Source organism: Helianthus annuus, chromosome 14 (genome assembly GCF_002127325.2).
Source record: "Helianthus annuus cultivar XRQ/B chromosome 14, HanXRQr2.0-SUNRISE, whole genome shotgun sequence".
NCBI classification, from domain to species: Eukaryota; Viridiplantae; Streptophyta; class Magnoliopsida; order Asterales; family Asteraceae; genus Helianthus; species Helianthus annuus.
The window spans coordinates 134,076,683-134,089,178 of NC_035446.2; the positions used below are offsets into that span (position 1 = coordinate 134,076,683).

General features: G+C 34.4%; 1 protein-coding gene and 1 long non-coding RNA gene across 12 annotated transcripts; one reads left to right on the top strand and one right to left on the bottom strand.

The window, feature by feature from the left end:
* Positions 1 to 1,376: 1,376 nt before the first annotated feature.
* On the bottom strand, positions 1,377 to 7,372 carry LOC110903989. 11 transcript variants are annotated; one of them, XR_004879408.1, is made up of 12 exons: positions 7,104 to 7,371; positions 6,146 to 6,659; positions 5,493 to 6,033; positions 5,327 to 5,362; positions 5,030 to 5,108; positions 4,600 to 4,844; positions 4,240 to 4,348; positions 3,415 to 3,505; positions 2,713 to 2,765; positions 2,246 to 2,628; positions 2,083 to 2,116; positions 1,377 to 1,767 (listed from the first exon to the last, which is right to left on the bottom strand). It is a non-coding gene; the product is annotated as an uncharacterized LOC110903989 (long non-coding RNA). The 11 variants fall into 11 exon arrangements; XR_004879405.1 differs by having other exon boundaries at positions 5,030 to 5,362; positions 7,104 to 7,372; XR_004879406.1 differs by having other exon boundaries at positions 5,030 to 5,624; positions 5,985 to 6,033.
* Positions 7,373 to 8,544: 1,172 nt separating this feature from the next.
* LOC110907466 (serine, glycine and glutamine-rich protein-like) lies at positions 8,545 to 9,087 on the top strand. The gene has a single exon (XM_022152448.1). The coding sequence runs from the start codon at positions 8,545 to 8,547 to the stop codon at positions 9,085 to 9,087; it is 543 nt and encodes a 180-aa protein (XP_022008140.1).
* Positions 9,088 to 12,496: the final 3,409 nt, after the last annotated feature.

Sequence of the window (12,496 nt, forward strand, 5' to 3'; positions counted from 1 at the left end):
GACTGCCGATTTCGGATTAAACATGGAACACCGTCTCGAACTGTTGACTGACCGGATTTAGGTGATTCCTGTCCGTTCAGGGATACCAAGTATTGACAAAGTTTTTGTTGTTTAATACGTTATCAAGACGTCTCGATAAAACGACAAACAACCAAGACAACCAAGTGTAAGACAAACCGGACGACCGGGACGGGGTGCCGTCCGATCGGACTTCTGTCCGAACGGACAGCCAAACTGCAGGACTGAGCAATCTGAACGACTTGCACTATGGGTCCCACACTTAACTACTTTTACCAATATTTTGAAGTCTAAGTGTTGAACGAATTGTTGTCTGATTGGACTACCATCCGATCGAACTGCCACTCAAATCATGAGACATTTAAACTTCCACACTTAAACGATTTTCGACATGTTCAATGCACAAAGGGTGCCACCCGAACGGACAACAATTCGAACGAATGACAACCTGCTATGAACTTGTTCTCGCTGAAATGTCCAACCAATCGGGTTGTCGTCCGATCGAACGACCGTCCGATCGACCGACCTGAAAGGTAGAGATACTTCAATGTTTTCAAAATGCTACAACAAAAACTTCAAAAGTCAAGCCATCATACACAAACACATCCTTCCTAAAGGAAGAAACAATCCACTCGAACGGCCATCCGACCGGACGACCGTCCGAATGGACTACCACCCGCACGACTGCTGTCCGATCGGATTACCATCCGATCAAACTGATGTCTGACCCACTTGTACTTTGCATTGTTTTACGCGTCGCTTATCGTTATGCTATCAATCTGTTCAGGCTAACCCTACTCTCTAGCGCTCCCTTCAATCCATCCCCCGCTGTGAGTATACTCGATCCCTTTTTGCTTTACGCACTTTTGGGTGTTACATACGTTACTTATACAAAATCACATCGAACACACTACGCAATACTTTAAACGCTAACCGCTATCACATGTATACGTGACTAAATGAATGCTTGTTTGTTATGTTTACACATGGAATGTTGTCTACCTGCCTTAGCAACGGTAGTACTATTAGTTTGGACTCAGCACCCGTTCACTCGGGGGTTGTTAAGGACAATTACCTACATGGCTCACAGTGGTGAGTATGTATCGTGAACTGCCTTGGGCAGTCAACCCGCAGTCATTGGTATCGATAGGTTCATGTCGATAACTAACATGCCTCATTTCACTCTGTGTACGTGCTGGTTATGCGTAACGCTTTCGAACTCTATAGGCTATTATTAAACTTGTATGCTCGCCTTTACACTATGTGTATTGACTTTTACTTTAACGTATGTGACATGTGCTTAAGTTGCTAGGATTCTTAGGTACATGGTGATGAAATCGAGGCTAGGGAAGGTCTAGAAACAATAAACAGTTGTCTGTAATAAAAATCTGAGTTGTCGGAACAAAACAATTTGCCTAGATCTTTTCTGTAATAATTGTATTATCCTATATGACATAGTATGGGACATGTTGCTTTAAATATTTGGTAATTATAGTTGTTATGGAAACTTCTGGACAATCTGTTTCGCTCAGTGTCGCGCCCTGATGTTTCCGCCATCGGTTGGGGTGTGACATTGACAACTTGGGATAGAGTCTTACTCTTACCTTGAAGATGCTTCAAAACTCGATCCTTTCGTCATGTCAAAAACCGTCAATTTCATTTCATTTTCATCAAATACGTACTTAGAACTTGAGGAAGACGTCGTAATTGCATACCATTCAAAAGAGGGATTCGATTATGGAAGTGCATCTGCAACAAAAAAATCAACAACAACCAAAAAAAGTTAAATCAACCAACCATCAATAACTTCAATCACCAAATTATCTACTTTTAATTCTAGAAGGCCCGATAATCAATTTAAAACCAACAAAAAAACATTAACTCTACCAAAGCATCGCTAACTTCAGTCACTAAATTATCTATTTCAAAAATAGAGTTATAACTGATTCAAAGATCCAATCTAAAAAGCCCTAGGTTAGACATATTAATTTACAGGAATAAAGAACCAAAAAAAACCAAAAATCTATACACATGAGTTTGATAACTGATAGTAGAATCAATTACCTAAGATAGTACCCTGTCCAAGAATGTTAACCATCTGAAACAAACAGAAAAAAGAGGAAGCAATGAAACCCTAACGCCCAAATCAACTATATAAACTAATGATCATGGTCTCGTAATTGCGACGTATGATACCAATGATTGTTTTGAATCAAGAGTTGCATACCTTGCGATCGATTGAAAAATTGTGAGGCACTGATTAGAGTTTCTTGTGAGAATGATGAAAGAAAAGGGGGGGGGAATAAGGAATGTCATCAATACGGGTAAGATGAAGACGCGGGTTAAAGCAAAATAGTTTTTGCTCCTATAGCAATGTGATGTTGCGACGCCAGCGGCGGGGTACATAGATTTGAATCCTTTCCACAAGTCGCAAATTTATTGGTTGCCTGTTTCAAGCCATCACATTTACCATGCCACAACTATAACATCATCATCGCCTAACGAACGAAAGTGAATCTGATGACCCAAAACAAAGTAAATTGATTTTCGGACTCCAGCCGATGATTGTCCGAATATATCATTAGAGGTCATGTCATTTGATCTCTTATTCTGTGCATTTCAAAGAAATAAAAATCATTAATTGAAACATTGCTGAGCTAATGAAAGGAATTCAAGAAACTATATATAACTTACTGTTTCACATGCTCTAGGTGAAGATTCTCCAAATATATCATCCTAAATTTGATCTATTCATTGAAAGATAAATGAGTACACATAGAGAGCCTACTTAAATCTAAGTCACAAAAATAAAATTGCATCTTTGCTTGAAAAATGACATTCTAAGGGATAAATGAAAAAAACCCAAGGTAAGTTGGATGAGTGTATGTATAAACTATAGTTATGATGTTGTATACTTTCTGCAAACAGCTCTGATGGACCCACAGTCCACTTGGCTACACCCTGTCTAACCTAGGACCCCACTGGCCTAGCATGGTCCCATATATTATATCCACCAAGAACAATCAATCATATTATCATTGTGTTCACATGAAACCAAGAACATCTAGATCAAGGCATACCATAGTACCATACTTGAAAAGTATACCATATAAAAGGACTTGGAGGATACGATTACCAACATTGGATCAAAGGTCAAAAACAATAGATTAAGGTTAAAAAAGATCAAACACTATTATTTGATTGCATAGCTTAACTGGGTACTTTGTGGCATTAATTTCTCTAGTTTTCTAAGTACAACTTTACAAAGATCAACACCACATATATCATATTATATTTTTACTAAAGATTATGTTTTTAATAAAAATGTGACATATGCACCAATTTAAAATCAACAAAATAAAAAAAACTTCAATGTTAAAGTAACATCAAACTTACCTAGCGAAAGAAAACATGCCGTGAATGTGACTTTGGCAGTGTCCCCAAACAACTGGATGCCTTTAAACCAGTCTGACCAATACACACATACCTGGTGTTTACAAAAACAAATGTAAAACACTTGTGAGCATAAGAGGATAAAATTAATATGAAAAGCAGACTGCATAGTAAAATAAGGAAAATGCCAATGGCCTAATTTCTTGATTTGCAAATATGGTATCTAGTGCAGCCCAATCCAATAGCAATAAATAAAAAAAATGCATGTGATTGTCTTCTCTTGATATCAAAACCAAAGTACATGACATTCTAAACAAACAGACAACAACTATGTTTTCTGTTTTTTGTTGCTATACCCGAAAACCATGACCCAAGAACCCATGAAGCTCCATTTTTCGTATCGCATAAACCCATTTTAGAACCCGTAAACCGTGACCCGTGAACAAACCCAATTAAAAATGTCGGTACAGTTTCAGGCTTAAATGATTATGCTCCAAAAAATGTTAATTAACCTCAAAATTTATAAGACTCCTGGTTCAATTATTATTACAACTTTTAACTTGTTCAGCTAGTCCCCTTTTATATTCAGTTAGAAGTGAGTTCTTGAACTAAAATACATGGCTATGTAATATCTTTTTTAAATATATAGTAATTTTGAACTAAAATATATATTTTATTTTAAAGATCACATTCCTACTGGTGATTCATGTTGATACCTCTGAAGACCAACATCCCAACAATATTTAATAATATTTATAAACAATAAAATGGAAATCATATTGATGATCATATATTTAGAACTACAATGGTGGAGTTCATAGTTATCACCTCGGAGCAACAACCTTTGACTAATAAGACAGACACCAGCAAACCCAAACTTCTGTTTTAACAACTTGACATCCACTGAATAGCAGAAGAAGCTAGATCCCCATTGGACCTAACAAATATATACAAAACAAATTAGATAAACCCTAGCCTACTTGAGATGGAGTTCAGACGTTGAATTAAGGGAAGAATTATCAGGCTTTTTTCATTCAGAAACCGCTATTCCTAGAATATACATTTAAAAAGTAAGTTATACAAATCAATAACAAAGAATACGCTAATTTAACTGTAATATTCAAGAATTTAAAAAATGCTAACGTGAAACAGGATATCCGGGCGATGTAAGATCCGTGAAAAAGTTACCTGGGTTGTTCGGCTTGTTCAATCGCCATCATCTAGGGTTTCTTCAATAGCCATCATCGACATGAATATCTTAATTAACTATTCTAATCATAGTTAAGTAATATATGTGATGAAGTGAATAGTAAGATTTTGCACAAAATGGACAAATTAAATATCTTAAAAAACACAACTTGATATAGAGCTTCACTTAATTTATGTACTACAAAATCACCAAGGCCAATTTCATTTCTTATATGCAACCATACCTACAACAGTAAAGGAAAACATTTATTCAAATACAGGCCCAATAAGTATATAAACAAAACAATATAATTAATCGAATTGATCACAGCAAGAAAATGGGGTAGATCGGAAGAAAAGTATATATAAACAAATCGATTTAGATGAAAAAGCATAGATGCAAACAATTTCAGCAAATCAGTGGTCGTACCTGCTGAGGGCGCCAGTTGCTTCGCCGGCATTAGAGCCCAAAAAAAAAAGCACCACTGGAAACCGAATATAAACATAAACTACAACAGAAGCAAAATCATCAGATTTGTTCATAATAAGTTGAAAAGATATTTAAACCCTTACAACCAGTATCTGTAATCTGAGGTAACCGAATGGTTACAAACTAAGTTGAAAACATTATATGTCCCCTGTTATAATGAAATATACTACCCCAAGGGGAAATACTACCACAACAGCAACTTAACATGTATTAATCAAGATTTTCAAAAACCCTAACCTGAAACATGATACCCAATCTGCGAAGAGATTGATGCTGAAAAAAATAGAGGAAAATCGGTATTTAAATCGAAATTTAGACACATGTAGATACCTTAAATCGATATGAGATACAACAATCAGGAAGGGCCATGCTTAGAATCAAACATACGGAAGCATATACTAACCTTGATCTTCTTCTCTACTTACGGGGTATTGAAAAACCCTAACTCGTCAAAAAGTTATCAGATGTTGGCTAAGATTTCATATCTTCTTAGGCCTGATTTCATGGACAATGTTGGCTATGTGGTTGCCAATGGCTATTTGGAAGATTAAGAGGCTTATTACTTACAGCCGAAAATCAAATAAGAGTATTGAAGAGATGGATTGAAGAAGATGCAATGTGCGGCGTTATAGTTTTTTAGGGTTTGAGCGGGGTTTGTAAAAGGAATTGTTCAATCCGACCACAGGAGCAAATTCTCATCCAACCAATATTATTCGGTGATAATTTGTTTCAGGGTTTGATTTTAGATGAAAAGAAACAGAAGTTCATTCAAATTTATATTAACTGATTACAACAAACAGAAGATGTACCTGCAATCCACAATCCAACATCTTCTTCTCTAAACTGTAAATCACAGAAATATACACAATCCATATCGAAAATCAATCAAAATTACCTTTAATTTACAGACTTTTCAGGACCAGAGAAGCGATGAAATATACAATCTGTTAGTTTTTCATAAGGCAAACTAAATTTAGAGGTTGCAGAAGTTGGACCAATTTTTTCCACATAAAAAAACCAAACACAAAACTTCTGAAATAGAGATAGTGTAGTTACCTTAATCACCATGATAGACAGATTGGAAACGGACAGGTTGGAGCTAGCAAATTGAGCGCTCATTTTTTGGGGTGACACAACCGTGAATTAGTTTCCATTTTCAAATCTTCGCATATCTTTCTTCTCTTCTAATCATTCGTCTTGTAGGCTTTGTGATGTTGTTCTTAATCGATTAGAAAAGGAATAACCAAAAAATAGGAGATGAAGCAGCGATTAACCAATGATTGAAATATTAGAAGCTTCAAAGCGAGGCCTAGATGAGAATTAGGGTTTGGATATGGCTGAATAAGGATGAATGGTGATATTGAAACACGAACTGCGATTTCAGAATCATAATCGGAAAAACATGAAAACATTTTCTTTGTTTATTAATTCAAGATTATCCAGGTATGGAACACAAAACATCAAAAGAAAAAAACTTCCCTTGTTGCTTGCAATCAAAAGCGAAGAGTTCTAGTGGTCGGTCCACCTGAACTTCATCAGTACCCTCCACTTTTAGCAATTTTCTGCAAAACTGAACCATTCAAATCAATTAACTGCTCTGTTTCTCGACTTCTTTCTAATCCAACTCACCAACACCATCTACAACAAAATCAACATCATCATTTTGTTTTAAATGTTTAATGGTTAATCAAGAACATACCAATTAGGTTTCTAAAACACAAATACAATCTAAAATCATACTCAAACAATGGTAAAATCCTGAAATTTAACATCATATATGCTAGTTCAATTAAATTAATTCCAACACCAAACTAACTTAACTAATGAAACAACCTCAAATCAACTATAGTCAACAGATTAAGCAATAGAACCACAATCAACATCAAGTAAAGATGAAAGATGGTTCAAGTATAATGGAGAGATGAAACGTGTAGGTCCAACTGAACAATTATGAGGCAAAATAGATGCAAATACCAAAAGAAGAAGGGAGTTTGGGAGTAATGATGATATTTACCTGTCACAGAACCCTAACAACAACGCCGACGTGGATGCGTTGAAGATGAAAAATGGTTCACAAGAAAACTTAACCAACAAAAAATTAGGGTTTCTGGTACTCTTGTAAAGATTGAAGAATCCCTTTTGAATCGTCAGTTTTATGGTGAAATAGAGTGGCATGCGGCGGTGGATTGATAAAAGGAATGACTGATAATTAGGGTTTTTGAATGATGCTGATGAAAAGAATGTTTGAGAAGACGCTTAGTATTGAGAAAAAATGCCGCTTAAAATCAATTGGGGAGAAACATTACATTGACACGTGGCAATAAGTAGTTTAAGTAAATGCCATGTGACATAAGTTTGTTTTGCTTTATTAGAAGTAGTAGATGTTTAGATTGTGTTAAATGTTTAACTCCTTTTTAATGATATAACTCATGCTTAGAATTTTGAATGTTCAATAGTATAACCCATATTTACCGGATGCGCAACGCATGCACTATTGTGTGACTGGCAACTGAATTTAATTCTTTCGCTACGTCATTCGAAGGCACTAATGCCTCTCACGCAATGAGCGTCATCGAAACCAGTTGTTTCTTTAATATATCATTCATAAAATTAAATTTCAATAATTATTTCTTTCAACTTTATAAAACATAAACACTTGATTAAAATTAACGTTTACATTAGAATAGTGTATTATTGGAATACATATATAAACATGTATTCCGTGTATTTAAAACCCAAAATATATTAATCATAAGAATTGAGATACAAAAAGATAACACGGTAAAAACACGTGAGTCTTTATAGTCTAAGAATCTAACTTCTATTGATTTTCTATTTTTAACCTTCTAAGAGCACATACTTAAGTTGTATATTATTTGATTTCATAAGTTAGCAATGTATTAATGAGATCTATATATTTACTCATGACGATTATAAAGGTCCGCAAAAATGATTGAGATATTATCATATTGGGAATAACATGAAAGGTGAAGGTTTAAAGAAAAAAAGTTGAGTTCTTTTTTTATTAAAAAGCTAAAATTTGTTCTTATATTTTATTTAAATTTGTCATTGTAATAAAACATAAAGTCTCAAACAAACATAGGATGCTTATGGAATTTATCTCTGGCAATTGGTAACGTATCATATTTGTAAATATGATTTCAAACTAACCAACATGTCACATTAAAACTAGGCTTTCTTCAATAAAAATAGGGTTAAATGCCATAAAAAGTTGTTTAATGTGCTTCAAAATATGTGAATAAGTAAACTGAAACCCCAACGATTTAGGGTCTGTTTGGTATGGAGTAATGGAATAGACGAGGTAATGGAATGGGCAAAGGAATGAAATGGACAATTCCATTCCATGGTCTTATTTGGTTACCATGTGGGAACGGAATGAATCATTACCTTGTAGTGTTTGGTGGGCATGAAAAGAAGAAGGAATAAAATCGGCGATGGGTGGCGATTGTGAGTGGTGGCGGTGGGTGGCGGCGGCGGTCGGAGGCAGCAGCGGTGGTGGGTGTGGCGGCGGTGACGCTGGTGTTCGGTGGCCGAGGGTGGCGATGGTCGGCAGTGGTGCCGGTGTTGTGGCGAAGGGTGGTGGCAGCGGGTGGCGGAGGTTGTCAGTGGTAGTGGCCAGTGGTGGTGGCGGTGGCGGAGGGTGGCGACGATGGTGGGCAGTGTTGACGGTGGACGGTGGTGTTCGGTGGTTAGTGGTGGCGATGGTTCAGGTGTTCGGTGGTGGAGGTGGGTGGTTGCGGCGGCGGGTGGTGGCGGTGGCACCGGTGTTCGGTGGCGGTGGTCGGCGATGGCAACGGCGGGTCGTGGCGATGGTGGCGCTGATGGTTGACGATGTAAGGTGGCGGCGGCGGGTGGCTAGTGGTGGAGGTGGTGGGGGTGTTGGTAATGAAGGTGGGAGAGGGAATGAAATGAAAAAAAAAACAGTGGGTGTGGATGGAATAAATTTGAGGGAATTGAATGGCTTATGTAATGGGTGATTCCATTAATTTGACCAACCAAACACATTTTTTTTCATTCACTCGTAATAGTCTATTCCATTCCATCTCTCATTTCTGCATACCAAACATTACCTTGTATTTGGATAATTTTTCACTTAATAATCCAAATTCTTAAAGCATTTACAAAAAGTGTGGATATATACTTATATTTGCTCAAAAAGATATGAATCTTTTATATGATTGGCAATACATAAAGAGTAAAGTAGATCAAGCATAATACGTGCATTGACTTTATATATTGACCCATTAACACATTAAAATAAACTCATAACTTCAAAATAATCTACCTGGCAAACAAGTATTTGTTGATTTGTTTGTAAAAAAGGATCACCCGAAATCTTAGTTAAGATACAAGAAAAAGTGATTTTGATATCCATCATCATTGAACTTTTATCAAATTAACATCCTATAACAAAAAAACTCACACTCGCGTAAATTTTTTTAAATTTAAAACCAGTAACAAAAAGAAAAAAAAAGTCGTTTGAGTTGATATTAATTATTTTTTCAATAGATTTGTTGTTTACATCAATCTATATATGCTTACGATACACTGTGAAGTTTATTTGAGTAGGAATACTATAATTTAATCTTGACCGTTAATTGATTAATCAATATTTAAGATTAAATGAGTGAAATTGAACAAAAAATTGGATGTGTGTGGCTTTGTTTAAGGGTATTCTAGTCAATTCAAAGCAATAGTTTCTCTCTCCTCCAATCCCCCCCCCCGGTTTTTAAACGTTAATAGCTTTTTCATATGACATTATTTTCTTATAAAAATTGCACCAAAAAACGAGTGTTTTTTATCTTTAAAACGAGTATACTATTGCTATATTTTCGGAAAAAAATTCGAAAACCCAAATGCGTAAAACACAATGGACAAAAAGCATAAAAATGACTTTTTTTTTCTAAAGTGCAATTGACAAAAAAAACACAAAGAAATGTCTTATTTCTAAAACGCAATGGACAAAAACACAAAAAAAAAAAAAATGTGTTATTTCTAAAACGCAATGGCTGAAAAACACAAAGAAATGCCTTTTTTTTAAACGCAATGGACTATAAACACAAAAAATGTCTTATAGGGCAAAAAACAAAAAGAATTTAGGTGAAAACCCTATTACTTCTTATTTTTCCTACCCGAACTATACTTCCTATTTGACGCTCTCCCTCGTTTAGTAATTTATTTCTTTGTATTAAATTAATGTAGGTGAAAATAAAAGATATAGAGAAGGGTCAAATATAATTAATAACTAGGTTTTTTATGTCGCACGTTGCAGCGAAACGAAGCAAATGATAACAAATGTTATTTGAAAACGAAGCATATTGTTTAGAAAGCCAAACATTATGGATTATCATCGTCCTGTAAAACGATACCAAATAAATATTCTATTGTTAATACAACTTTATTTTTAACAACATTTTATATTAGAATGACCAGGATAAAAAATAAGCACCACTACGTACTTAAGTTATAGAAAACAAATTAACAAACGCAAGTTATTGAAGAAAATTAAATTAATTGATAAAGGAAATATGATTATAAAAAGATAAAAAATTATTAAAAACAAAAAAGTAAATGACAAAGGTATATGGTTAAAAGTTAAAGTAAATATAATATAATAATAAAGTATTATAATACTAACGTCAGAGGCGGACTTAGTGTATACCGAGCCATAGCACGGGCTGCGGCTCAACTTTTTATCGGTAGTGTAAATTTTTTTTCGGTTTTTATACCAAGGATACCCCTGAACAACTACGAGTACACCCCTAGAAAAAAAGTCTGTAAGTCCAAATGAAATGAAAATAATAAGCCCAATTACCCAATATGTTAGCCCAAATCAATTGAAGATTGTAAATAATAAGCCCAATTGCCCAATATGTTAGCCAAAAATAATAAAATAAGCCCTGAAGTTTTAATGCACGGCAAGGATACCAAACGTCGATCATCTTTCTCAATTCTCATCATCAAACTTAAACGTCTGCTACTCTGCTGAATTCATGATTAAGGATTGAGATTGTCTGAATTCGTGATTAAGGATTGAGACGTCTGCTACTCTGCCGAGTTCAGCGGCTGTCGGCTGAATTCGTGGTCGTCAGTTCGTAGGGTGGGTATTGAGTCTGACTTCATCGGCTCTGATTCTAATTAAGGATACAAGGTAAATAAATCACTAAATCTTGACTAAAGTCATGGGTATTGAGTCTGACTTCATCGGCTTTATTAATAAATTTGTTAGGTTTTTTGGTGTCAAGTTAGTGTCTTTTAGAACTCAGAAGTATTTATGTTTTCAAACTTGTTGACTAAATGCTTGTTATATGCAATTTGGGTTGAAATGTATTTTGTATTGTTTTTAGGGATTGTTGTCCAATATTGAATGCTTTGAAGTGATATTGAAACCACAATCTAAAAACAATCTTTAATTGGGATGATGTGATGGAACAATTTCAAGCTATGAAAAAAAGAAGAGGACAAATCTATTAGGTATTTGTTTTACTTTATTTATTTATTGTCGTTTTTTAATATTATACGATTGAACGGTGAATTTTTTTTTGGGTTACTCATGAGTTTATGTTCTAGTTCCGCCACTGACTAAAGTACTAAAATATTGAAAAAACTATATATTATTGTAAAACTAAAATCACTATTTATCGGCCTTCGTCAACAATATATATATAATAAAAGAAACCAATGGATGGATACGTGTCATTCATTGAAGCCATATATTTCTATAGATAATTAATATTAATTAAAAGATAATTATACAATTAAATTTAATATAAATTTAAACAATTCATATAGGAGATAATATAATATTTTAAAATACTTATCAGATTTCAAAATTATTTATCGTGAAATTAATGTAAATGATTTATTTATTTTATTAAACTGAATGTTTGTTGGTTCTATACTTTTATTTTCGTGTTCAAATCTCAATTCAAATATGGTAATTACTATGTTTACGTGACATTTATAAGAACCATCACCGCAATCACCTCATCCATCGTATATCGAGTATATCCGTTAGATTTTTTTGAAGATATAAATTTTTATTAGATTCATTCAACCCGTGTAATAAACGAGGTTTTTTAAAGACATAACATTTTTATTTTTTACTATACGAAATTACATTTATACAACTCGTGTAGTACACAGGGTTTTAAAAAATATAACTTTTTTTATTATGTAGTATAGAAAACTAGATTTATTCAATCCATATAATACATAGAGTTTATAAAGATATAATATTGTTTGGTATATAAAATTATATGTGCTCAACCCGTATAACATATGAGATTCTTAAAAATGTAACTTTTTTCATTATTTAATGAGTAAAATGCACGGATAGTCCCTGTGGTTTGGTGAAATTTCACCTTTAGTCCCCAACTCTACAGA

What these genes read in the sequence shown, in the direction of transcription:
- LOC110907466 (XM_022152448.1), top strand. Translation starts at nt 8,545, where the DNA reads ATGGGTGGCGATTGTGAGTGGTGGCGGTGGGTGGCGGCGGCGGTCGGA.